Source organism: Mastomys coucha, unplaced genomic scaffold (assembly GCF_008632895.1).
Source record: "Mastomys coucha isolate ucsf_1 unplaced genomic scaffold, UCSF_Mcou_1 pScaffold14, whole genome shotgun sequence".
NCBI classification, from domain to species: Eukaryota; Metazoa; Chordata; class Mammalia; order Rodentia; family Muridae; genus Mastomys; species Mastomys coucha.
Window position 1 is genome coordinate 116,922,095 of NW_022196896.1, and position 23,065 is coordinate 116,945,159.

The window sequence follows — 23,065 nt, forward strand, 5'->3', positions numbered from 1 at the left end:
AATCCACCTGCCTCTGCCTCCCAAGTGCTGGGATTAAAGGCGTGCGCCACCACCGCCCGGCCTGACTTGATTCTTAAAGTCATCTGTCCCTGTATGATATCCTGCAGCTAAGAACTGCATGCCTGACAGATTTTTTTACATGCACTCATTCATATGCACATGGCATAGCACACATGCGGGTGTCAGAGGGCAACATGCATGAGTCAGTTCTTCTCATTTTTTGGATTTTTTTTTAATTAAAAGTCCCTGATCGTATCTGGAGCCTTGTTGTCATCCTGATGGCTGTAACCTTTCAACTATGACCTGCCATCCTAACCCACAAGAAACAGATCGCACTGAGATCTCTTTGTAAGCCTGCGTCACTGAGCATCCTTTCTGCATGTCCATCTCCATGCATTTGGGTGATGTGCGTTTCAGCATCAATTCTACATATGTATCTTGACCTTTTCCAAAAAAGGAAAGTTGCAGGGCTGAGGAGATCTCAGTGGGTAAAGCACTTGATACACAAGTATGAAGATCTGGGTTCGGATCCACAGAACCTGTGCAAAATCCATACCCTCGTTGCAGCAGGTCTGTAATTCAGCACACGTGCGGCAGAGACAGGGAACCTAGCTGACCAGCTAGGTTAGCAAATCTGCAGACTCCAGATCCTGCCCCGAGTTCTGCAGGAGACCCTAAGTAACACAAAGCACCAAGGGAGATACTCAACTTCTGGCTTCCGTGTGCATGTATGCACCCAAACATGCAAGTATGCATGTTCAACACAGCACATACACATGCAAACACACATGTACAACACATATACATGAACACATGCACAACACAGCAAATACACATGCACACATACATGCAAAATAAAGTAAAATCAATTTGAAAAAAAAGGAAAATTAATTTGTTACTTGGGTTATATAACATTCTTTCTTTCTTTCTTGTTTTGTTGAGACAAAGTTTCTTTGTATAACCCTGGCCTTCCTAGAACTCAGCCTGTAGACCAGGCTGGGCCTCAGACTCATAGAGATCCTTCTGCCTCTGCCTCCTGAGTGCTGGGATTAAAGGCATGCGCCACCACTACCCAACTTATAATTATATATATATTTTTTTCTAGTTTGCCTTTGTAACATAGTGTTTTAAATTTAGCATTTTTGGATGATAATTTGCTTCAAGTCAGTAGTTAAAAGACAGCATTCCACATTTCTTTACAGACTCCAAGGCTAATCATGCTTCATCTCCCTAGTTAATGTTTATCAGCAGAATGGCAAGGACCCTGCCCCCAGCCCCACTCTGTGTGATTAGGGTGACTAAAACGAACCACATTAATGGTGGTTTATTGGGAACTGAGTACCAGCCAGGGGACTAAAGATGACTCACACTAACTGATCTGTCATACAAGTGGCCAGCCCCAGGTCTTACTCGTACCTATGTCCCTCCTACAGGGGCTTGGTGGATTTCATAGCAGTTGCTTACTGATGAAAGCTCCTCCGCGGCTCAGTGACACAGACTTTCCAAATCCCATGCTAGTCACTCATTAATTTGTCTGTTGCCTTATTTCTGAACATTGCCTTCTGCCTAATGTCCCCTGTAGTGTAGTCAAACCTCTGATAGAATGCACTAGAGAAGGCCAAGAAGGTTAAGGGTAACCAGGAAGTTGGGCACGCAGTGGGAGACTGTTGCTAGCCTGGGTGACACCCCAGCTGCTTTCTGTTGATATCTGAGTAGAAATTCCAAGAAGGGAAAGAAAAATGAAAATCATGAATCACAAGCTTTTGCCTGTCTGTTTTCAAGACAGATAGGACCTCAATGTGTAGCTCTGGCTTCCTGGGATTTGCTCTGTAGCCTAAGCCTGCCTCAAATTCACAGAGATCTACCTGTTTCTGCCTCCAGAGTGCTAGGTCTGAGTGCCAGCTCATCACAGATGTTTCAGTGTTTCACAGTATTAGGTTTTAAAATCTACAGCGACGTATGATGAGGTTCTGTGGGAAGAGTTTGAGCCCTGTCCAGATGTGACCTTGCTCGGGACAGCCAGCAACATCTGGAAGTGAGCTGAGGAGGGGAGGGGTTCTGGCCAAATGACTGGGCAGCATGGGGAAGTTGGTCTGGACCCAGCCTCAAATGTAGGGACCACTGGTGTGTTAGCTGAGAGCCCTGTAGAGCCACCTTCCTCTGACACACTGTCCAGTGAAACTGGGCAGCAGCTAGGACACCTAATTGAAGGCAGATGCTCTCGACCTTCCTCCTGTGTCTCCCAAGGCTCTGCCCCGCACTTGAGAGAAGGCACTGGCTGATTGGGTGTATGAAGTCTCACATTCTGTTTTGCTGACTTCTGTGGTTCTGAACCTCCTCTCCTTGTCCTATCTTGAGTGGTGGGAGGGTGGGCTGATAGCCATAGCTCCTCCTCCAGCATCCAGTAAGAAAACAGAACTGTGCTGGGGGAGCTCCCAGATCCCCCAATCATGTGTCCCGGGCTCTCGCTGAGTTCCGCTGGTTGGCACTGAATTGCTAAGTCTCAATGTGGCCCCTTTGCTGACACCTGGCCAAGCGTGCTCGTCCCGGGTGGATGTGTCTCCTTTTAGAATCACCCCGGTCCTTAGCTTCCCTTATCTAGCTGCCCTGTTAGATGTGGAATTGCTGGTAATGACCATGGTTTTTTTTTGTCTTTCAAGGTAGAAAGGCCAAGGACATTATAAACACCGCTCGAGCGAGCCTGGCCAAGATGATAGGGGGAAAGCCCCAGGACATCATTTTCACTTCCGGAGGCACCGAGGTAAAGCTGCTGCCTCTATGTGCCGGCTGAAAGGCACGGGTGGGGTAGGGATGGGGTGACGCCAGTGGTCTTCTCCCTCCTATTGCTCCTATTGCTCTGGGACTCTCCTGTGCTTTGCGACCTGCATTGTGTGTGTCACTGGGTCTGAGGCTTCATCTGTCTCAATGGCACTCATTTTTAAGTTGATAGCATGAATGCACTAGAAAGAAACCTACAAGGAAGATACTGCAAAGCTCAGGGACAGTTTGTTGGCTGCGGGTCACAGGTTACTTCAGCCACAGCAGTTTTTTAGATTAAAAGTGAATTGGGTTTTTTTTTTGTTGTTGTTGTTTTTTCTTGTTTGTTGTTGTTGTTTTGTTTTGTTTTGGGCCTGTAGTAGGTATTAACCAGGACATAAAAATGTCTATTTAGGAAATAGATCCAGTAGAAAAGAACTGTTGAGACCTCATCAGGGAGGTGGGCGATGTTTCTTGGGGCCTCCTAAGAAGTTCTAGGCAAGGAGCCATGCACAGCCCTTGCGGTGCACAGCCGTTGCGATGCACAGCCGTTGTGGTGCACAGCCATTGCAGATCGGAGGACTTGGGTTCTTTTAAAACCAATCTGCTGACTCAGTGCAGCCTCTGTCCAAATTCTGACAATGGACTCTCACAAATTAACTCATGTGGAAGCTAAGAGTCAAGACTTCTGGAAGATTAAGAGCCCAAAGAGAAGGCTGGCCACTCCCCAAACCAAGTCTGTAAGAGCTCCCATTAACTAGGCAGACACCTCTGACAAGGATAGACACTTGGTCAGAGACGGTGTGTCAGTGCGGACACTTACCACGTGACTAGGTGGCCACACCTCTTGCTCAGGACAGGCCTGGACAGCCGTTGTTGGCACAGTAGTAGGCCATAAGATTGTCGTGTGACCGAGATCGCAGCGATCTCTGCTGGACTGTGCCGACACTGGGCCTAGGAGTCAACTTCTGCTATTCAGCAGAGATGGGACCAAGAAGTGACATTAGAAAGCTCTTAGCTGCTGCCTCAGCACCTCTGTAGCGTCCGACAAGGAAGGTGTTCTCGAAGCGAATGTGGATAGTGTCTACTTGAAAGGAGAACACTCCGCTGGGCAGATGAGGCAGGAAGATCACAAGCAGGAGTCAAACCAGGGAGACACTGAATTCTGTCCCAGCAAAAAATAACAGATAAACCTCGTATTATCAGCGAACACTTCGAGGAACGTCAAAGAGCATTTGGAAAAGGTGTTTATCTCACAGAGCTGACAAGCAGCAAGCACCGAGGGCAGCTGTGGGGACCCGCAGCTCACAGGGGGATGGCACAGTCAGCAAATGACTCAGAGACTGGGACACAGGCGCAGCAGGAGCAAGGGAAGAAAGCCCCAGGGCTTTCTAACCTTTCCAGGCCCTGGCTTGACCAGTGCAGAAGTGTGAACAGCAGAGCTAACCCTGAGGTAGACTCAAGTGAGAAAAGAAACTCCAAGGCAGGCTGAGCGTGCTGCCAGGCCCCAGGCTTCCCTACGGATCACTAGGAGAAGCCACTTCCTTCTGTTCTGTGGCCCTGTGGGTTCTGCTAGCCAAGATCTGGGACCAACGACTGTGGAATGACATGCACTCTGAAAGCAGGGGTGTATTTTAATTTTAATTTGATCTTTGATTTTTTTTTCTTTCATCTTATATTTGTGCCTGTGTGTCCTCCAGCTCGTGTTCCTCCAACCTGGGGTGGAATTCTCCTTCCTGTCAGATTTATGTAGTATGAAAGTTCGGGCTTTCTAAGAAAACAGGCACACTTGAAGTGAGCTCTAGAGTATTTAATGTTTGGGGGCTTTCTGAAGGTGCAGGCCTGTCAGGAGGCTGGTTGTCTCTGGCCTTTTCCTTTTGCTGTGTTACACAGAAAGGAGAGTGATGAGTGAGGGCCTCCTCTCTCTCTGCTGGCAGCTTTGGTGAAGGCTCTCTCTCTCTCTCTCCATATAGACATATACATATATATGTGTGTGTGTGTGTATATGTATATGTATATATACATATACATATGTATATGTTGTGTCTCCGCAGTCAAATAATTTAGTAATCCACTCTATGGTGAGATGCTTCCATGAACAGCAGACCCTGAAGGGGCACGTGTTTGACCAGCACAGCCTGGAGGAGGGGGCCAGGCCCCATTTTATCACTTGCACGGTGGAACACGACTCCATCCGCCTGCCCCTGGAGCACCTGGTGGAAGAGCAAGTGGCAGGTTAGTGGCCGTGGGGACTGTCCTGGACCTCAGTGAGGGGACAGAGAGTCCACCCAGAGCCCCACTCACACACCCTATAGACGTGTGTATTGGCCTCTTCAGAAGCTGATGGCCTTCCCACTGTTCTTACGTTCAGCTGTTGGGACTAACGCTGCATAAGCTGCCTAGGGAGAGTGTTTGTGTGGGAGTTGGATCAGAATTGCTGGGTCATACAGAAACCGAGTTTGAGCAGAGCGGTGGCGGTGCATGCCTTTAATCCCAGCACTCGGGAGGCAGAGTCAGGCGAATCTCTGTTAGCTGAAGGCCAGCCTGGTCTACAGAGCTAGTTCAAGGACAGCCAGGGCTACACAGAGAGACCCTGTCTTGAGACCATATTTGACAGATTCTCGGATTGACTTGATTATCCTCAGCCCCTTGCCCTAAGTTTTACTGCATGACTTATCTTTATATTGACGTATAAGAATTTCACATATATTTGACACAAGTCAACATGGTTTTGATGAGGTCTACTCGCTTTTGGTTTTTGTTATTTTGTTTTTGTATTTTGTCTTTTGTCATATCTGAGAAGACATCTCCCTAGCCCAGGTTGCAAAGATTCCATTCCTATCCCAGCACCTAGGAAGTCTGTGGTGCACTGTGAGCTAGGAGTAAGAATTGTTTCTTTGTATGAGACTGTTCTGAAAACTAGATTTTATGTACAGCAGTGCAATCGAGATATTCAATAATGCTCTGGTAGAATGATTTGATATGGTTTTATCTAACCTCTTGCTTCCAATCTTTGTGTCACTGAATCTGACATGTTGCTCAGAGATGGAGGGTGACCCATGGATGACAGCCATAAGGGCCATTCAGACATCCCATGGGACTGGTCTATGTGTCCCCTAGTATGGTGAAACCTGGCCCTGGAGCCTCAGCTTTGGTTCACAGAGTTCCAGGGGTGCTTCTCTCCAAACCTTAAAACCCTGTGAGAGACCCCGATGCCCACCCAGGTGGGAATAAAAGTGGAAGGCGCCTCCAGATTCCCAGAAATGACTTCAGATGGATTCCTTTTGTCGTGTCTTGTCTGATGCCTGACTCTCTCTGGCCCATGTGCCTGTTGTCCGTCCATCTTTTGCCACAGTTTACAAGAATTAGTTTTTCTGATGGTAGCATTTTTTAAGATAATTTTTCAAAATGAGAGTGAATTTTCTTACAAATTCACTTATAAGAATTTATGTAAGGAAATGAATGTGCCATGCTGAAAAGCAGGACATGCTGAAGAAGACTTGCCTCTGTCTGTCTGTCTGTCTGTCTGTCTGTCTCTTTCTCTCTGTATCCTCTCTCTCTCCCCCTCCCCATCCCTCTCTTTCTCTCTTCCCTCCTCCCTCCCCCCTCCCTTCCCCCTCCCTCTCTCTCTCCTTCCTCTCTCTCTCTCTCTCTCTCTCTCTCTCTCACACACACACACACACACACACACACACACACACACACACACACACACTGGAGCTGGAGCATGGTTGATCTCATATCTTGCACACAGCTATGGCCATGCACAAATCCATCCCAAGACACAGAGGCTAGAGAGGGCTCGTGTGCACTGGCTGTCTTTGTTCTGACTTCTCTAAGGAGTGTCTCTCTGCGGATGACGATACAGCCAGCTGTTAGACTCCTCTGACTGTGGGCAGAAATTGACTGGAACCTCTCCCAGTTCTCTGTGGGCTCTGGAAAGTCCTCTTTCTGCTACCTCTCCCTGGATAGATCTGCTAATGTGTCACCTAAGGTGTCACCTGTTGCCATGGTGAGTCTAATTTCCTGTAGCTACTCACTATCCAAGTCCTGCTGTTGTGAGAACAGCCTGGGAGGCCTGACCTTCTCCGAGGATAGCACTTCTAATGTCTTCTGAACTTGGATGGTACATTCCTCTTTTTAAAAACATAGTCATGGAGTTATTTGCATGGTTAACCTTAGTATCTATGTCTTGTCTCTCAGAGGTCACTTTTGTCCCAGTGTCGAAGGTGAATGGGCAGGCAGAGGCCGAGGATATCGTGGCGGCTGTCCGTCCGACCACATGCCTTGTGACTATCATGCTGGCCAATAATGAGACCGGCGTCATCATGGTGAGTTGGCCTTTTTTTTCAAGGAGGTCCCAGGGAAGACAGTGCTTGACCTGGGTATTTCCACATGTCTGCACCCGGCCTGTCCCTTTTTCTGTCCTTGACTCTGTGGCTTAGCTCTGCTCTCGGCAGCTCATGTCATTCATTCTACTCCCATCAAGTCAGAACTAGACACTCATTCCACTGCTTGCCCCTTCTTGCTTCAGCCTGTCTCTGAGATCAGTCGTCGTATTAAAGCCCTGAACCAGATCCGGGCTGCCTCAGGGCTGCCCCGAGTCCTGGTGCACACGGATGCCGCTCAGGCACTGGGGAAGAGACGAGTGGATGTCGAGGACCTGGGCGTGGACTTCCTGACCATTGTGGGGCATAAGGTATGTGCACATGGGCTGCCTTCCTTCCATATTGACTTAACAGCCACGGCAGAGTGGTGCCCTCAGCACCACTGTCCATGACCAATTATGTCACTGTCATTATCTAGTGAGCTCCAGGTGCCTGTCAGGGACCAGGTGCTGAGAAATGCTCTGACAGCAACTCAGGAAGGGCTTTGTCCCTGAGAGCTTTCGGTGCATGTGTGTCACCGCACCAGTAATAGCTAGGATGACCTCTGACAAGCAGTGACATGGATAGCAGGGCACCCCAACCCATAGGGAGCCAGGAAAAGACATAGCTATGGGCTCTGTGGGGGATGGATGGCCGTAATTGCCGGGGGAACACAGAGGCCTCATCTGCTCCCAGGGAGGACCCTGTCAGCATAGAAGAGATGGGTCCAGGAGACTGTTGCTTCCTCTAACTTGATTGAACTGTGACTCTTCAAAGCGCAGCTCAGGAACAAAGTCATAGCAAAGACCCTAACCCCCACCCTACCCCCAGAGCTTCTGTTTGGCTTTCTGACAGAATTGAGACCTTCTGTGCTCTGTTTTGCAGCCCAGTCCTTAGTTGGGTCCCTAAAGGAGCACACAAGCTGGTCTCACACTATGACACTCCGCCCTTTGCCTCTTACCACTGGGAGGCATAGAGTGTAGGAAAAGCCCTCGGCTGCCATTCTGGCCCCGCTCTTCACAATCCAGTTGTGTCGTATGCAGGCCCCTCTCAACCCAGGACTGGAACAGGAATCTCACACCTGCCCTTCCTCAGGCTGGGCTGGACCGTGAACCTGAGGGCTCTTGTGACTCTTGTACACCAAAGTCATAACAGAAAGACAGCCCAGGCCACAAGGAAACATCAGGAGCACACTCTCCCAGAGCTGCTTGGAGCACGTTGAGCCTCTCGCACTCAGACACAAACGGAGCAGGTCGCCAAGCAGCTCCCAGTGAATAAATGACTGGTTTTCCTTTCCAGTTCTACGGCCCCAGGATCGGTGCTCTGTATGTACGAGGGGTCGGTAAACTTACCCCCCTGTACCCCATGCTGTTTGGCGGTGGACAAGAGCGGAATTTCAGGCCAGGGTAAGGTTGAAAGTCCACAAGCTTCCGTCCAGCTGGCCAAACGCTCCTGTCAGAGGAGTCAGCGACATTTCGCTGCGTCTCTCTCTCAGAAGCGCAGTCCACATCACCCCAAACCAGGATGGGTCCTACTGATGGATTTCTGCAGTGGGAGTCAGATCTGCAGTCTCTCGGGGGGACTCAGAACATGCAATAGGAGTCCCCCTTCTCATAGATGCTTCAGAGTATCGGGTTCCCCGTGTGCTGCAGCACTCCACAGTTCTCTGCAGTAGGGGCTCAGAAGGCACAGAGGGTGCCCCAGTTTCCTTTGTGAGAGCCCTGGGTCTCCACTACCTGCATGGTGTTTTAACCCCAAATCAGTGCCAGCACCACCTTTGTTAGGATGTCTAAGGGGAGGGAGATAGTAACAAGGCGGAGACAATGGCGGCTCCTTGGCACACATTCCGCAGCCAGAACCAGCTGTCCAGACATGCTGCTAAGGGAAGGCAAGAACTGCCTCCGTCTGAAACCCACAGGCAAGCAGGCCAGCCAATCAAGAAGAAACACAATATCTGCTGTAGCCCATCCTCATAGGACAGTGTACTGCCCCTCGCCAGCCATCACTAAATAGACCCCCAGGCTTCCACGCAGAGACTGTATGGAACACCTCAAGCCTCACTGTGGTGTCTGTCAATAGAGACCATAAAGGGACCCTGGAAGTCTCCACGCCTCAACAACAGGACACAGCCTCTTGGGATATCAAGTGAGAGCTGTGACTCCTACTTCCCACTGGCAGCTTTGGGGTGCAAAACCTCTCTCTCTCTCTCTCTCTCTCTCTCTCTCTCTCTCTCTCTCTCTCTCTGCAAAGCAGAGTCAGAACAAGTCAGAAAGAACAGAAAAATGAGCCAAGATGCAAATTCTCCCAGCACAGGTCCGGGTATCTTGGCGAGGACCAGAGAGATCTCAAAGCGAGAGTAAGCGGATCGCCAATGGATGCCAAGCCCAAGAGAGCGAGATGAGACAGCAGACTCCGTGACATGTGCGATAGCAAGGGATCTTGGGAGCACTTGAGATGAGTGAGGGATGGGGGGCACCGTGTGAAGATCCAAGTAAACATTCAAGCTAAAGTCTGCAGTAACCCACGTGGCTATGCAGATGGGCTCCCATAGTCCTTCAGGATAGTGGGTCAAAGGAAAGAAACGAGGAAATGAGAGAGAGAGAGAGAGAGAGAGAGAGAGAGAGAAACCAGATACCAGGAAATAGAAAACTGGGCAGAGCATTAAGAACCTCGGAGGTCATCAAAAATGGTGTGACGCATGTGCCATTGATCTCCCCAAGGGAGAGAAGACAGGACAGGGCTAAAAAATAGAGGAAATTTCACTTGAGGAAATAGAGCTGGCCATAGTGGTGCATGCCTTTAATTTAGGCTCTCAGGAGGCCGAGGGCAGCCCAGTCTACAGAGAGTTTCAGGACAGCCAGGGCTGCACGGTGAGACCCTGTCTTTAAAAAAAAAAAAAAATCAAAATCAAAATGATGATGGTGGTAGTAATGACGGTGATGAAGACAGTGATAGATAACCAGCCTCTCAGATTTTGTAAGAGACATAAAAGCACAGATACAGAAAGTTAGGGGCACAGAACAAACAAGCAAAAAAGCCAAGGTAAACCCAAAGAAATGTATGCCATAACATTTAAGTGTGTAACAATGGAAGATAAACTCTTGAAAGCGACCAGAGACAGATGACATCTGACGAGAGGAAAGCGCTTTGAGTGACATGAACTTCACATGGTTGTGCACCGTGCTGAGGGAGAGCAGTCAAGCTAGACTCCCACACCTGGTGAGCAGGTCTTCAGGTCTGAAGAGGAAATCAAGGTGTGGCCAGGTGAAGACGAACTGAAAGAAGTTGAGGGAAAAAAAAAACAGTAGAAAGCCTTTCTCCTCTTGGCTTTTCCTTCCTTTCTTTCTCTCTTAATTTTTTTTTTTTTTTTTTTTGGTTTTTAAGAGACTGGGTTTCTCTCTGTAGCCCTGACTGTCCTGGAACTCACTCTGTAGACCAGGCTGGCCTCAAACTCAGAAATCTGCCTGCCTCTGCCTCCCAAGTGCGGGGATTAAAGGTGTACACCACCACTGCCCAGCCCAAAATTAAATTTTAAAACCTGTGCAGTGCCCCCACAAAAGCAAGCAGGAGGGTCTGGAAGTATAGCTCAATGGTAGGGCACTCGCCTAGAATACATGAGGCTGTGGTTTTTTGGGTGGCACCACAAAAAGATGGGGGAAAGCAGGTTCAAGCCCTGCTGCCTTGGTTTATTTTTCTGTCGCTGTGATAAAACACTTTGGCAAAAGCGACTGGAGGAAGGATTTCTCCTGGCTCACAGTTCAAGGATTCATGCAGTCTCTCATGGAGAGAAGTCCCGGCATCCTCAACCAGGAAGCAGAGTGATGACTGCTGCTGCTCTGTCCTCTTTCTCCACATTCACAGTCCAGGATCCAGCCAGGGAATGGTGCCGCCCACAGTGGGCAGGCCTTCCCTCCTCTATTAATGTAAAAAGATAATCTCTCCACGTATGCCCTACCTCATAGGAGATTCTAGACCCTACTATCAAGGGGGCAACTGACACTAACCTCACCGCTGCCATTTCAATAACTACCCCAAATGTAAATGGTTTAAACACATCGCATAAAAGAATTTTTATGGGCTGGCTGAGATCGCTCATCTGTGAAAAGCACTTGCTGTTCTCGGAGAACACCCAAATTCTGTTCCCAGCACCAACAAACTTGACTGGATCATAACGCTCTGTAACTCCAGCCCCAGGAGATCCAGTGCTCTCTTCTGGCTTCTGAGGCACCTACACTCATGTCCTCATACCCCACCACCCCACCCTCAGACACACATCTACACAAAACTTAAAATCAAATCCTTTTTTAAAAAGACACTTCAAGCTGGGCAGTGGTGGTGCACGCCTTTAATCCCAGCAGTCGGGAGGCAGAGGCAAGTAGATTTCTGAATTTGAGGCCAGCCTGGTCTACAGAGTGAGTTCCAGGACAGCCAGGGCTACACAGAGAAACCCTGTCTTGAAAAACCAAAATAAAAAAAAAAAAAAAAAAAACCAGACACTTCAAATATATCGAGAGAGACCACCTGAAAGTGAAGAGGAGCAGAGAGGGAAACAGGCGTGGCTTTCTAATCCTGGCTGCAGTGGACTCCAGAGCACAGGCAGAGATGACACAGTGTGCGTGCGCAGGAGCTCAGTTCACCCAGGAGCACGTGCAGGGACCGGCAGCATTGCAAGTAGAACACATAGTAAAAGAAGGAAGAGCTGCCCGAGAGCTCAGTGGTGGGCACGCCAAGCGTTGGTGAGGTCTGGTTCACTCTGTGGAGAGGAAGGAGAAGGGGGAGACAGGTTACAGCTGGAAACTTCGGGACTGCGCTCTCAACAGAGGTTTGATCCACGAGACAAAGACATGGAGACGGAAATCTCCACACGCGCCTTGGCCAACACGCTTTGTCATGTGGGGTCATGTGGGGCCCTCTCCACCCAACAGCCCGGGGAGCCGGGATCACTTTAAGCAGACCACGGGGCAGTTAAAAATGGAAACTTACAGTGTGTGCTCTCTAGCCATTGGTGCCTAAGCCAATTACAGAGAACAGAAGAATCCCCAAACAACTGCAAACAAGAAGCACGCTTCTGAATAATGGAGAGTCACAGGCGAGAAGAGGAAGCAAAGACGGAGAGCTGAATGAAAGTGAAAGCATGGCTTAGCAGGCTGAAGGGGAAGTTCAGATCCGGAAAATGACTAAAAATAGCTGAGGGGAAAACAGGAAGCCAGGGCCTAAGCTCCTGTGTGAAGAACCAGAAAGCGGGAGCAAAATGAGTTCTGGAAGTGTGAGACATTCCAGCAGGGAAAACAGATCAATGAAGCCAACGGGGATTCGTTCAAACAAACAAGCAAAACCTCTAGTCCTAAAGCTTGGGAGGTAGTATCAGAAGAGACAGGAGTTCAAGGATAGCCTCAGCTATGTGGGCAGCTCAGACTACCTTGTCCAAAAAAGAAAAAAGAAAAAAAAAAGCCCAAATCGGTGACTCTGTCGGAAGAGTGATAAAGAAGGAGAAACTCTCAATCAGGAGTGACATGCGTCACATCAGACCCTGGTGACATCAAAGCCCAATGAGGAATACCGCAGGCCACCCCATGGTCCTTGGTAAATCACTAGACTGACGCCATGAGTCTTTGGAAATGGAATCTAGCTTTAAAACTCCCCCAAAGAGATCTCCACCCCTGGATGGTTCTACACTAGATCCTGTCAAATGTCTAAGGAACAGATCTGCTTCCAGAAAAGAAGACGAGGGGACACTGGGGTTTCTATAAGGTGGTTATCACCTGATGCCAACACCTGTGTGGAAGGCTGGTCAGGGTCAAAACCACCAGTGTAACCCACTGTGCCAACAGGCTCACGAGTAAAGACAATCACATGGTTGTCTCATTTGATGCAGAAAAAGCATTTGACAGAATCAACTCCAGTTCGTGTTAAAAGCTCTCAAATGGTGGGTTGAGAGGGAAGTTTCCTAGCCTGGCGAGGGCTCACTCTCTCACCCCGCAGTTACTGTCATCAGCTCTGTGATGGAGACCATGTGTTTGGAAATATCAGGTGAAGACCATGGTCAGCCTGCTGGAAGTTCTAGACAGGCAGGAAAAGGAAATAGTGGAAACCATGAGCCGAGCCAGATCAGAGCATGAGGCTGCCTGTGCTTAGCCCCCAAGGAGAGCACTTCCAGGTCAAATGAAGGCCCAGTATAAGGTGAAGCTCTCAGAATATGTGTGTATAGTAGTAGTGAACAGGGGGATATTAAAAAGGCCATTTACAATGACAAATACTCGGGTACAAGCCCACTGGAGCATTTAGGAATTGCATGCTGAAACTAGAGCCCCAGGAGCTGTAAACAAGACACTTCTTGTGCTCACTAATGAGAAGACCTGGGGTAGTAAAGACACTCTGCTCTTTTAAACTCCCAGCATGTAGATCAGGGACACTGTAGAGTGCTCAGGTGACATACAAGTACATGAGGTCAATGGGAGAAAGCCAGCTTTTGGTGGTGCCATTTCACTGTCAGAAGGTACTTCCGGTTCATTTTGTAATGTCAGTGTTTAAGCCGATACCATGGGCAAAGATAGAAGTAAACCAATGTCTCTCATGAGTTTGTGTGAGAAAATATTAGCAAACAATGTTAGCAAACAGAATTCTGCAGAATCAAAAGGACATCGCAGGCAAAAACATGAGCCTTACATCGATTACACAAGGCATTGACTCAAAATAGTTTAAACACAGAGCATAAAATATAAAACCTGTATTAGAGAAGGGAAAGAAAAGATGAGAACATGCCAGGGCCCAGGCAAGGCAGCAAGTTCTTAGCCTTTATATCAAGTCACTCATTAAAGAAAGCCTGGCTAAGCTGGATTTTGTCAAAAGTGAAGCTCTGTTGGTCTGAGGGGCAGCTCAGTCAGCCAAGTGCTTGCTACAGTATGAGTCCCACTCCCAGCATTTGTGTAAAATCTGTGCGTGGCCGCATGATTCTCTCTCCCATGCTGGGTCAGATGGAGATGGCCAGGTGGATCCATAGAACTCACAGGCTAGCTCATCCCATCAATCAGTGAGTACCGAGTTCAGAGAGACCCTGTCAGGTGGGAGGCAACTGAGGAAGGCACCTGGTTCAACGCCTGGTCTTCACATGAACACACACGTGCAGGGCACCCGCATGCACTCATGTGTGCACATAGGAGCATCTCACATGCATTTGACAGTTGCTCTGTGAATAGCTTTACTACAAAAAGACCCACTGTCTCCTGGGAAAATATGTTCAGTGACAGACCTGACAACATCTAGAGTTGCCCCGATACATACATACATACATACATACATACATACATACATACATACATACCTCAGGGAGGAAAGGGTTTATCGAAACACACAGTTCCAGGTTACGGCCCATCATAGTAGGGAAATCAAGGCTATGGGAACTTTAAACAGCTGGTCACATCCCATTCACCATCAGGAGCAGAGAGCAATGAATGCCTGCATGCTCAGTGCTCAGCAAGCTTTCTTACACTACACCATGCCTTGTCTCTTGCAGGACCGAGAACACGCCCATGATTGCCGGCCTCGGGAAGGTAAGCCTGCTGACCGTGGGCAGGTACCATGACAACAGGAGTGTACTGATGATGCATGGCCTGGAATTTCCTCCGCGAGGCCGGAGAACCAGACGTAGTACACTCATGTAGTCTCAGTAGTTGGGAGGTATGAGGAGTTCAAGAGACTTTGGTTCTTTGTGGTAGGGCGAGTTGCTTCTGCTTGGGAGTTGAAAGGGAAAACCTAGCCATCGAGATGGCTCTGTGGTAAAGGCGTCCAGCCTGATGATCCAAGTTTGATCCCTGAAGCCCACGTGCTGAGAAGACAGAACTGACTCCAGACACTTGTCCTCTGACCTCTGCATGCACTGTGCCATGTGTGTTTGTGCACACACACACACACACACACACACACACTAAATAATAGAATTATTTTAGAGGAGGAACTCTTTGAGAGATGGCAATGCTGGGTCACTGCAGGCAGTCAAGCCCCCTGCTGGTCCCTGCCGAGCCGTAGGGTGTGAGGTACCCAGGCCAGGTGTGGGACTTTTGGCCTGTCTCCTCTGGAGCCTGCGCTCTGCTAACTCTTCAGAACTTGCCTGGGCAAAGAGTCATATCGCATCCACAGGAGGGAAGCAGAGAGAGATGAGCAGCGTGCTCAGTTCACCCTCTTTTCATTCAGCCCAGGACCCCAGCCCAGGAGATGGAGCTGCCCACATTCTTCCCTCTAAAGTTAAGTCTATCTGGAAACACCCACAGTGTGTTGCCATAGCGACTCTAATGCCAATCTAGTTGACAATGGAAAATAACTATCTGATTTAGGATCCTAAACCACACAGGTCCCTCCGTGTTCTCTGTCATCCTGAGGTGTCTCTCACTTTCCAGGCCCTCCCTCACAAGGCAGGGAGACCCCTTAGGGCTCCTGGTCCTCATCCATGTATCTGAGCCAGCAGCTATGGTTGTCTTTTCTTCCTGTGGGGTACCAATATGTCTCTGTCCATTTTCATGGCCCTCAGCACTGGATGAGGTAGTCCTTGTCCTTAGTTGGGCATCTGCCATGGTTTCTGTGGGCCTCTTGTACAGCTGTCAGCATGACCTTTAGATATCACAGCGGGTCATCTCAGCCCTTACTAGGGCTAATTACACGCCCACGTCCGCCGGGCACTTACATTCCTATTCTGCCAGCCTAGGCCCTCTGTGAGTGACCTTCACCAAGGCAGGCAAGATGCTGCCTGCATCTGGAAACACCTATTCCCTGTTGACTCTCTCCTTGTACCCTCGGGGACCTGAGGACCTGTGCGCTCCCTTCTCAGGAATGAGCCTGCTGACCTAGTTTTGTCCTTCAGTGGAATGACACTCCTTAGGGACTGGGATTCCCTCAGGGTTGGTTTGCTGTTCTGCCTTGTGACACCTGGATGGCGCCTGTGGGGAGGACCTGGTGACCCCACTGAGCACTAGGCAGGGCTTGCTGGCACCCTCTGGCAGAGGCAGAGTAGAGGCTGGGAAGGCCCCGACCCCCGGAGACCCACACTGTCCCACACTGTCCTGTGTCTGTGTTCCCAGGCTGCTGATCTAGTGAGCGAGAACTGCGAGGCTTATGAGGCCCACATGAGAGACATCCGGGATTACCTGGAGGAGAGGCTGGAGGTGAGAGGGCGAAAGGCCAGCCCTGCAGTCTCCTCTGTGCACAGGGTGGGACAGTTGCAGGCAGCACAGTGGCGCCAGACACTATCTCCCTGTGGATGAAACTCAGTCTGGGGACCAGGGGAAAGATGGGGCAGAACTGGGCTGGAAGTTAGCTGGCATCAGAAATCCCCAAAGGGAGCCTGTATCTTTCTCACAGACGTGATCATGTGTGAAGGGTGAACGAGTTCAGTATGTTCACTAGTGCTAGCTTTAGGGTCCGTAGTCTACTGCATAGCTGTTACAGGATAAACACATGCTGAGACTCTGTTTCCAAAAATGGCTAGATATTAAACAGTTGATGGGAGAGGTTGACTTGGAAGTGATCACTGACTAATTATTCATGGTGTGTGTGCATTTTCGTGTGTGTGTGTGTGTGTGTGTGTGTGTGTGTGTGTGTGTGTTGTTTTTGTCTTTAGGCTGAATTTGGTAAGAGAATCCATTTGAACAGCCGGTTTCCAGGAGTGGAGAGGCTTCCAAACACCTGCAACTTTTCCATCCAGGGGTCCCAGCTTCAAGGTGACTGGCTACTGGTCTCTTACCCTGCTCCCTGTGTATGGTGTGGAGTCATGGGTTTGGGTGTGAGCCACGACCTGCTCCTGCCCTTGAGTGCTCCCAGCACGATGCAGTTGACATTAGCAGGGTATAGGACATTTGCGGGGGACACTGGTTAGTGCAGCCAGAGGGTGAAGAGCAGACTGTACCCAGGCCAAGCCAAAGAAAATCAGTCCAGGCTAGACAAGCTTGCCTGCTTCTTCCGCTCAGTCAAGACAAGAAGATGCAGAGGCCGTGTGACAGCTGGCCGGGGGCAAAGCGCAGGATTCCGAGTTTGGGTGGCGTCTCCCTGGGAGCACTCATGAGCTCTGCTTTCTCAGTTCCCAGTGCCCCAGAGGATTCGTGAGCCACATCTGCAGGTGGGGCTTCTCCTCCCCTTTTTTTATTTTTCTTCTTCCTTCTCCTCCCCCTCCTCCTCTTTCTCTTCCTTCTTCTTTCGAGTCAGGGTTTCTCTGTGTAGTCCTGGCTGTCCTAGAACTCACTCTGTAGACCAGGCTGCCCTCAGGCTCACAGATACACCTGCCTCTGCCTCCTGAGCACTGGGATTAAAGCCATGCATCATCACCACCAGGCTAAGATTGAGTGATTGATTGATTTAAATGTATGTGAGGGCTGTCTGCATGAATGCCTGCAGGCCGTAAGATTCCATTATACATGGTTTTGAGAGACCATGTGGTTGCTGGAAACCGAGCTCGGGACCTCTGGAAGAGCAGCCAGTGCTCTTAAGCACCGAGCATCTCTCCAGCCCTTGGGTGTCACTCTCATCTCCCTGTATCACAGAGGAGCCTGCTGTCCTGGTGGGACATGATAGAACCTAAAGCCCATGCTTGATGAGAGGAAGCAGTTTTGCACTCTCTTGTCTGTCTGTCTGTCTGTCTGTCTGTCTGTCTGTCTGTCTCCCTTCCACCAGACCTCCTGTGGAGGAAGCTATTCTCCAGCTGTGCCCAGTGATGACCTGTGTTGATTTAAAGTGTGACAGGGATTTTTGGGGTTTAACTACACCAGCATCTCTGGAGTTTTAGGGTTTAACCCCGGGCTTGTGAGACGAGCACGATGTGCCCTGGGTGAGCACAGCAGTAGGTAGCCACCCTCAGCACTACCTGGCGCCAAATCTGTAAAGCAAGGCAACCTGTAGGAATCCCAATGCCCTTGAGGTGGCCGGCTAGAGTACCATTTCAGAGCAGTCTTAGGAGGCAAAAGAGAGTTGGCCTTTCTCTAGCTGCAGGAAGGATTTTCCTGGAGTTCTGCCTGCACTGGGGTTCAGTGGGTGGTGGCAGGGAAGCAGGGCCAGAAGGCTGGGGGTGCTGGGAGATTGCTTAAGTCCTGCATCTGGGAACACACGCTGTCTTCACAGGGTACATGGTCCTTGCTCAGTGCCGGACACTGCTGGCCAGCGTGGGAGCTTCCTGCCACTCAGATCATGAGGACCGGTGAGTATTCTTAGTTATTCCCAATGCTCAGGTTAATGGTGACCCGGGGCCTAGCCCCTGAACTGCAGACTCAGAGCTAGGGAGAAGGGTTTTCTGCTCCTGCCTGGGAGCAGGTATGGGCCCCTGTGGATCAGAGTAAATGGGTAAATGGGCTTGGCCCTGGGACAGCAGTCAGTACTGGGTGCAGAGCTGGTGGGACTGTTCAGTGGGTATGTGAATGGTCCCTGAGCTAACCAGGAGAGGAGGACAAGGGCCAGGCTCTCTGGAATCAGTGGTTCACAGAAGAAAGGACCCAGGAGGGCACACAGTGCCTGGGGTCCAGCACCTGATGGCCGAGGCTCCCTTAAGAGCAGGGAGACAGAGGCCAACTTGGGGGGAAGCAGAGGCAAGTGGGAGGTACAGATGGGAACGGCACATGGGCTCCCCCGATTAAGCACTAGATGGCATTGCTCAAAGAATGTTTACTGTAACCCCAATACAGGAAAGGCTCAGGAGCCAGGGCTCAGTGAAGACCTGAACATAGTTGATAGATGCATGGGAGGGAGGTGTCAGGGCTAGAGAGCAATGTGGTTCCCCTGTGAAGCACAAATGGGTACCAGAGAGAAATGGAGAGTGTTAGGGGGACCTTACCTATAAGTAGGCTTGGAGGAATGTTTGGGCCAGCGAGTTTGGGGACAGAGGGGCTCTAAACGGTGTCAGCAGGCCAGGTAGGTGGCACTGATGGACACAGCACATCCTCAGCTTGAGAGCCTGGCTGAGAGGTAGGGGGCACAAAGGAAAGCGCGTCCTCAACTGTGGCTGAAGCTATCCCTCCTCTGCAGGCCATCCCCAGTGCTGCTGAGCTGTGGCATTCCCGTGGACGTGGCCCGGAATGCAGTCCGGCTCAGCGTGGGCCGCAGTACCACCAGGGCTGACGTGGACCTCATTGTGCAGGACCTGAAGCAGGCTGTGGCCCAGCTGGAAGGCCGGGTCTAGAGCTAGCAGCCACTCTTTCGCTCCGTGGCCAGCTGGACTTTGGCCACTCAATCCATAGGAAACCGCTTGCAAAAGCCTCTGGCCCCTAAACTGCCCCTTCTCAAGAGCTGCACTGAGAGGAATGTCTAACTGTGGGGTGCAGAGTGATGAGGGGCTGCCCACCTCGCAGAATCCCATGCCAGCACCCATCCTTACAGGCTCAGGACAGCCGTGTCACATAGGACTTCCCCGTCACCTTCCAACAAAGGCCACGGGAGAATAGGAATATTCCTGTTATCAGGTAGCCTGCCAGGACGGCCTGACCCCAGAAGGCACCTTGGCCAGAAGACAAAATCCAAGTCTTGGTCCAGTGTCACTTAGACACTGTGAGAATAGGAAAGTTGATTTCGTCTCCACCCATGGCCTCTTGTGTGCACCTACAGACACACCCCTCCTTAATGCAGCCCCGCCTCTCTCCTCTGCCCTAGGCCTGCCACTGCCTTGTCCCGGAGGTCACAGTTCACCCTGCCTCACTCAGGGATCCACCTTCAGTGTGGCCGCCGGAAGGCTGGTGCCTGATCTCAGTCTTTGCCGAAGTGGAAAGTCTGATCACTTCTCGCTGAGATTTAATTTTAATTTTATTTGCAAAAGGCTCTGCCATCTTGAGGATGTGTGGCACACGTCACACCAAGGTTTATATAGGAATGTCTTCCTGGGGGATGCGTTTGGTGTGTGGGTCTGTGGTCCAAAGGATGACACAATGAATGGAAACAGTTGTCAGAAATTAAATGAACTAATGAAAGATGTCTGCACCTACTGAGGTGGCCTCGGCTGTCTCTGGTGGTTGTGGGAGATTCTCTGTCTTGCTGCTCACAAGGCTGACGCACGCTTGTCTGTCTGTCTGAGCTGGAGGGGAGGTTTCTGATGTTTGATTGAGAGATGGCACTGCAGCCCAAGGGCTTCAAAGGGGCTTCTGGTAGCCTAGGGCCGGTCCCAGATCAGCACCTTCCTGTGGCACCAGGGTGACCCCGAGCTAGTCCTGACTTCCCCAGTCAAGGACCATGGATGGTCCAGACTCTCAAGAATGCTGAGGCTAGAGGGGGCACCGTGGGCCTGTGAAGACATCCCCTTACCTTAGAAGCCTTACCTTAATCCAGCAGCTACTAGAAGCTCATGCAGTGTCAGTGCTGAGAACAGCCAAGGACTGGGTTTCAGATACAAGCCAGCCAGGCACACACCACTAATCCCAGCCCTGGAGAGGTAGAGACGGGTGGAACACCCTTCTCTGTGAGTTCCAGACCACTACTTAGTGAGACCCTGTCTCAGGTAAACACACACACACACACTCACGCAGAGAGAGAGAGAGAAAGAGAGAGAGAGAGAGAGAGAGAGAGAGAGAGAGAGAGAGAGAGAGAGAGAGAGAGAGAGAGAGAGAGAGAGAGAGAGTGTCCTGGGTGCCTCAGGTGATGGCATTTAGACCCTAAGGGTATTGCAGTGGATCTCCTGGGTGGCCTGCAAGGCTGTCACTGTAGTATAACCTGGGGCAGGTTTCTGAGCCTGAGCTGACTGTAGCTGTGAACATTGCTGGCTGGCTGGCCTGGCTGGCTGGCCTGGCTGGCTGGCTGGCTGGCTGGCGACCCATCCCAGGCCAGGAGCCCTGCTAAGGGGTGTTGTGGCTTCACTCTGTAGGTGATATGGTTCCAGCTGCAGAGTGGCATCTGCTAGCCTGACTTGCATACCCTTCCCCCTGGCCTACACTCTCCAAGCTGGGAAGCTCCAGGCACCCAGCCCGAGTCGCTTGGGCCAGGCTTTAAGGGCCAGTCTCCAGAGCCTGCCCCCCTCCATTGCTGCTTCCCATCTGCCCCGGAGCTGCTTATCAGGTAACCAGAGCCCTCCGTAGCGTCCACGCCTGAAACAGGAAGCCCTGCTGGGCCAGTATACCAGCCACTACTGAGAGTCAGGCCTGAGGATGGAGGCGCAGCAGGCACTGGTGGCCTCCAAGGACGGGGACGTGGCCACCTTGGAACGGCTGTTTGAGGCTGGTGCCCTGAGACCTGACATCACTGATGATCTGGGGGCTGGCCTGGTGCATCATGCCACCCGGGCTGGTCACCTGGACTGTGTCAAGTTCCTGGTACAGAGAGCCAAGCTGCCGGGCAACCAGCAGGCACACAACGGGGCCACCCCAGTGCATGATGCAGCAGCCACGGGCAACCTGGCAGAGCTGTGCTGGCTGGTCCGTGACGGGGGCTGCGGGCTGCAGGTAAGTGAGAACAGGGCGGCTCTGTGCCTGTTGTCTGTGAATCTGGCTGAGGTGAGTCCAGAAGGTCTGATCCCTGGAAGGCCCTAAGCTCTCAGTCAGAGATGTGTGCCTCTGCCTCTCCCAGCCCATCCCCCACCCCGAAAACCAAAAAAAAAGGCATAAAGCCCTTGAACACCAAGGTTACAACCACAGATGTATCCAGCACTGGCACCGAAAAGTCCCCGGGGATTTTCCACACCTCCCTCAGCAACGAACACCCAGGGCTGCCAACAATGGCCTTGCCTATGTTCGGGATCTCATCTCTGATCAGACCTGATCCACAGATCTGATCAAAGGGTCAAGAAGTGGATTTATAAAGTGGCTTTGGGTACTCAGGATCTTGTCCCCCTAGGGACACAGGCTTTGATGGTGAGAAGGTTCTCAGGTACGATGACCATCTTGCTAGAACATTTCTGTCAGAGCCACCAGCCTCCTACTTGCTTGCATGCCTAGACCTGCTTGGTGCAGGCGAGGGACTTAGAGCTGTTAGCCACGGCTGCCTTCTTGAGAGCTCGAAACAGTCATGAGAGTTGGATAGAGACGGAGACTCTGGCATGTGGCATAGAGCAGTGGGCTTCAGCCTCCATGGCCTGTTCACTCATTCTTCCAACGATGACCCTGAGGGCAAAGGGCAGACAGACACTGAACCATCTCTAGATACCCACTGGATTCATAGCACCCTCAGGGAATGGCCAGGTCTACCGGGTGCTTGACACCTTGAGGAGAAATGCCTTTTGGGGACCATGATGGCGAGGGGAGAAGCCCAGAGGCCTGGAGGCTGGTACCCTGGAACAGCCATGGTGGGAATCACTGTGAGAGAAGACTTTCCGAGCATGCACAGAATGTACAGGAATTCAGCTGATGACGAAGGGAGGCAGCTGGAATGGGGTAGGATCCCAGGGGCTTAGTCTAGTTTCATCCTCAGTCAGGGTGCTCCTTCCGTCTCAGTAGGGGATGGAGGAGCAGGAGAGGGAGTCAGCTGCAGACATTGTAGGGTCCTCCAAGAGCCAAACCTCGGGCAGCTGCTTCTGGTCATGCTAGTGTTGCCCAGCCGGGCTGCACTGGGGCCTGCATAGACTCGGTATCCTGCTTGTGTTCCGCTAGGACCAAGATACCTCAGGTGTCTCCCCGCTGCACCTGGCTGCCCGGTTTGGACACCCGGCCCTGGTGGAGTGGTTGCTACTTGAGGGCCACGCAGCCACACTGGAGACGTTGGAAGGGGCCTTGCCTCTGCACCACGCTGCTGTAAGTGGTGACCTGACCTGTCTGAAACTCTTGACAGCAGCCCACAGCAGGTGAGAGCCCTGAACCTCACCCCATAGTGACTGGGGTGGGGGAGGAGCGGGGGGAGGGGGGCTGCACAGAGGGGAGGCACAGGAAGACGTGCTGGTGGCCTTGGAGACAGGCCCCCGGGGTAAGAGAAGCAGAGGATAAGCAAGGGGACAGGAAGCATGGGTGCAAGTATGCATGGGGCTGGGAGGGCCTCTAACGTGGGTGCGGCCGGCATTG

General features: G+C 51.1%; 2 protein-coding genes and 1 long non-coding RNA gene across 4 annotated transcripts in view; 2 read left to right on the top strand and 1 right to left on the bottom strand.

Annotated features, from left to right (window-relative positions):
• Nucleotides 1-20,060, top strand: part of Scly (selenocysteine lyase) — a 25,325-nt gene extending 5,265 nt beyond the window's left edge. For both annotated transcript variants that reach the window (XM_031368421.1, XM_031368422.1), the window contains exons 3-12: nucleotides 2,661-2,761; nucleotides 4,812-4,992; nucleotides 6,961-7,088; nucleotides 7,292-7,456; nucleotides 8,424-8,530; nucleotides 14,638-14,674; nucleotides 16,196-16,279; nucleotides 16,735-16,834; nucleotides 18,225-18,300; nucleotides 19,122-20,060. In XM_031368421.1, coding sequence (XP_031224281.1) covers nucleotides 2,661-2,761; nucleotides 4,812-4,992; nucleotides 6,961-7,088; nucleotides 7,292-7,456; nucleotides 8,424-8,530; nucleotides 14,638-14,674; nucleotides 16,196-16,279; nucleotides 16,735-16,834; nucleotides 18,225-18,300; nucleotides 19,122-19,275 — 1,133 coding nt within the window. In that variant the 3' untranslated portion in view covers nucleotides 19,276-20,060. The remainder of the gene's footprint in view (nucleotides 1-2,660; nucleotides 2,762-4,811; nucleotides 4,993-6,960; nucleotides 7,089-7,291; nucleotides 7,457-8,423; nucleotides 8,531-14,637; nucleotides 14,675-16,195; nucleotides 16,280-16,734; nucleotides 16,835-18,224; nucleotides 18,301-19,121) is intronic.
• On the bottom strand, nucleotides 4,378-12,232 carry LOC116088765. The gene is made up of 3 exons (XR_004118005.1): nucleotides 12,108-12,232; nucleotides 11,646-11,877; nucleotides 4,378-4,970 (listed from the first exon to the last, which is right to left on the bottom strand). It is a non-coding gene; the product is annotated as an uncharacterized LOC116088765 (long non-coding RNA).
• A 1,163-nt stretch (nucleotides 20,061-21,223) lies between the features above and the next one.
• Espnl (espin like) overlaps nucleotides 21,224-23,065 on the top strand; it is a 26,168-nt gene continuing 24,326 nt past the window's right edge. The window contains exons 1-2 of the mRNA XM_031368917.1: nucleotides 21,224-21,517; nucleotides 22,661-22,851. Of these exons, the coding sequence (XP_031224777.1) occupies nucleotides 21,224-21,517; nucleotides 22,661-22,851 (485 nt within the window). The remainder of the gene's footprint in view (nucleotides 21,518-22,660; nucleotides 22,852-23,065) is intronic.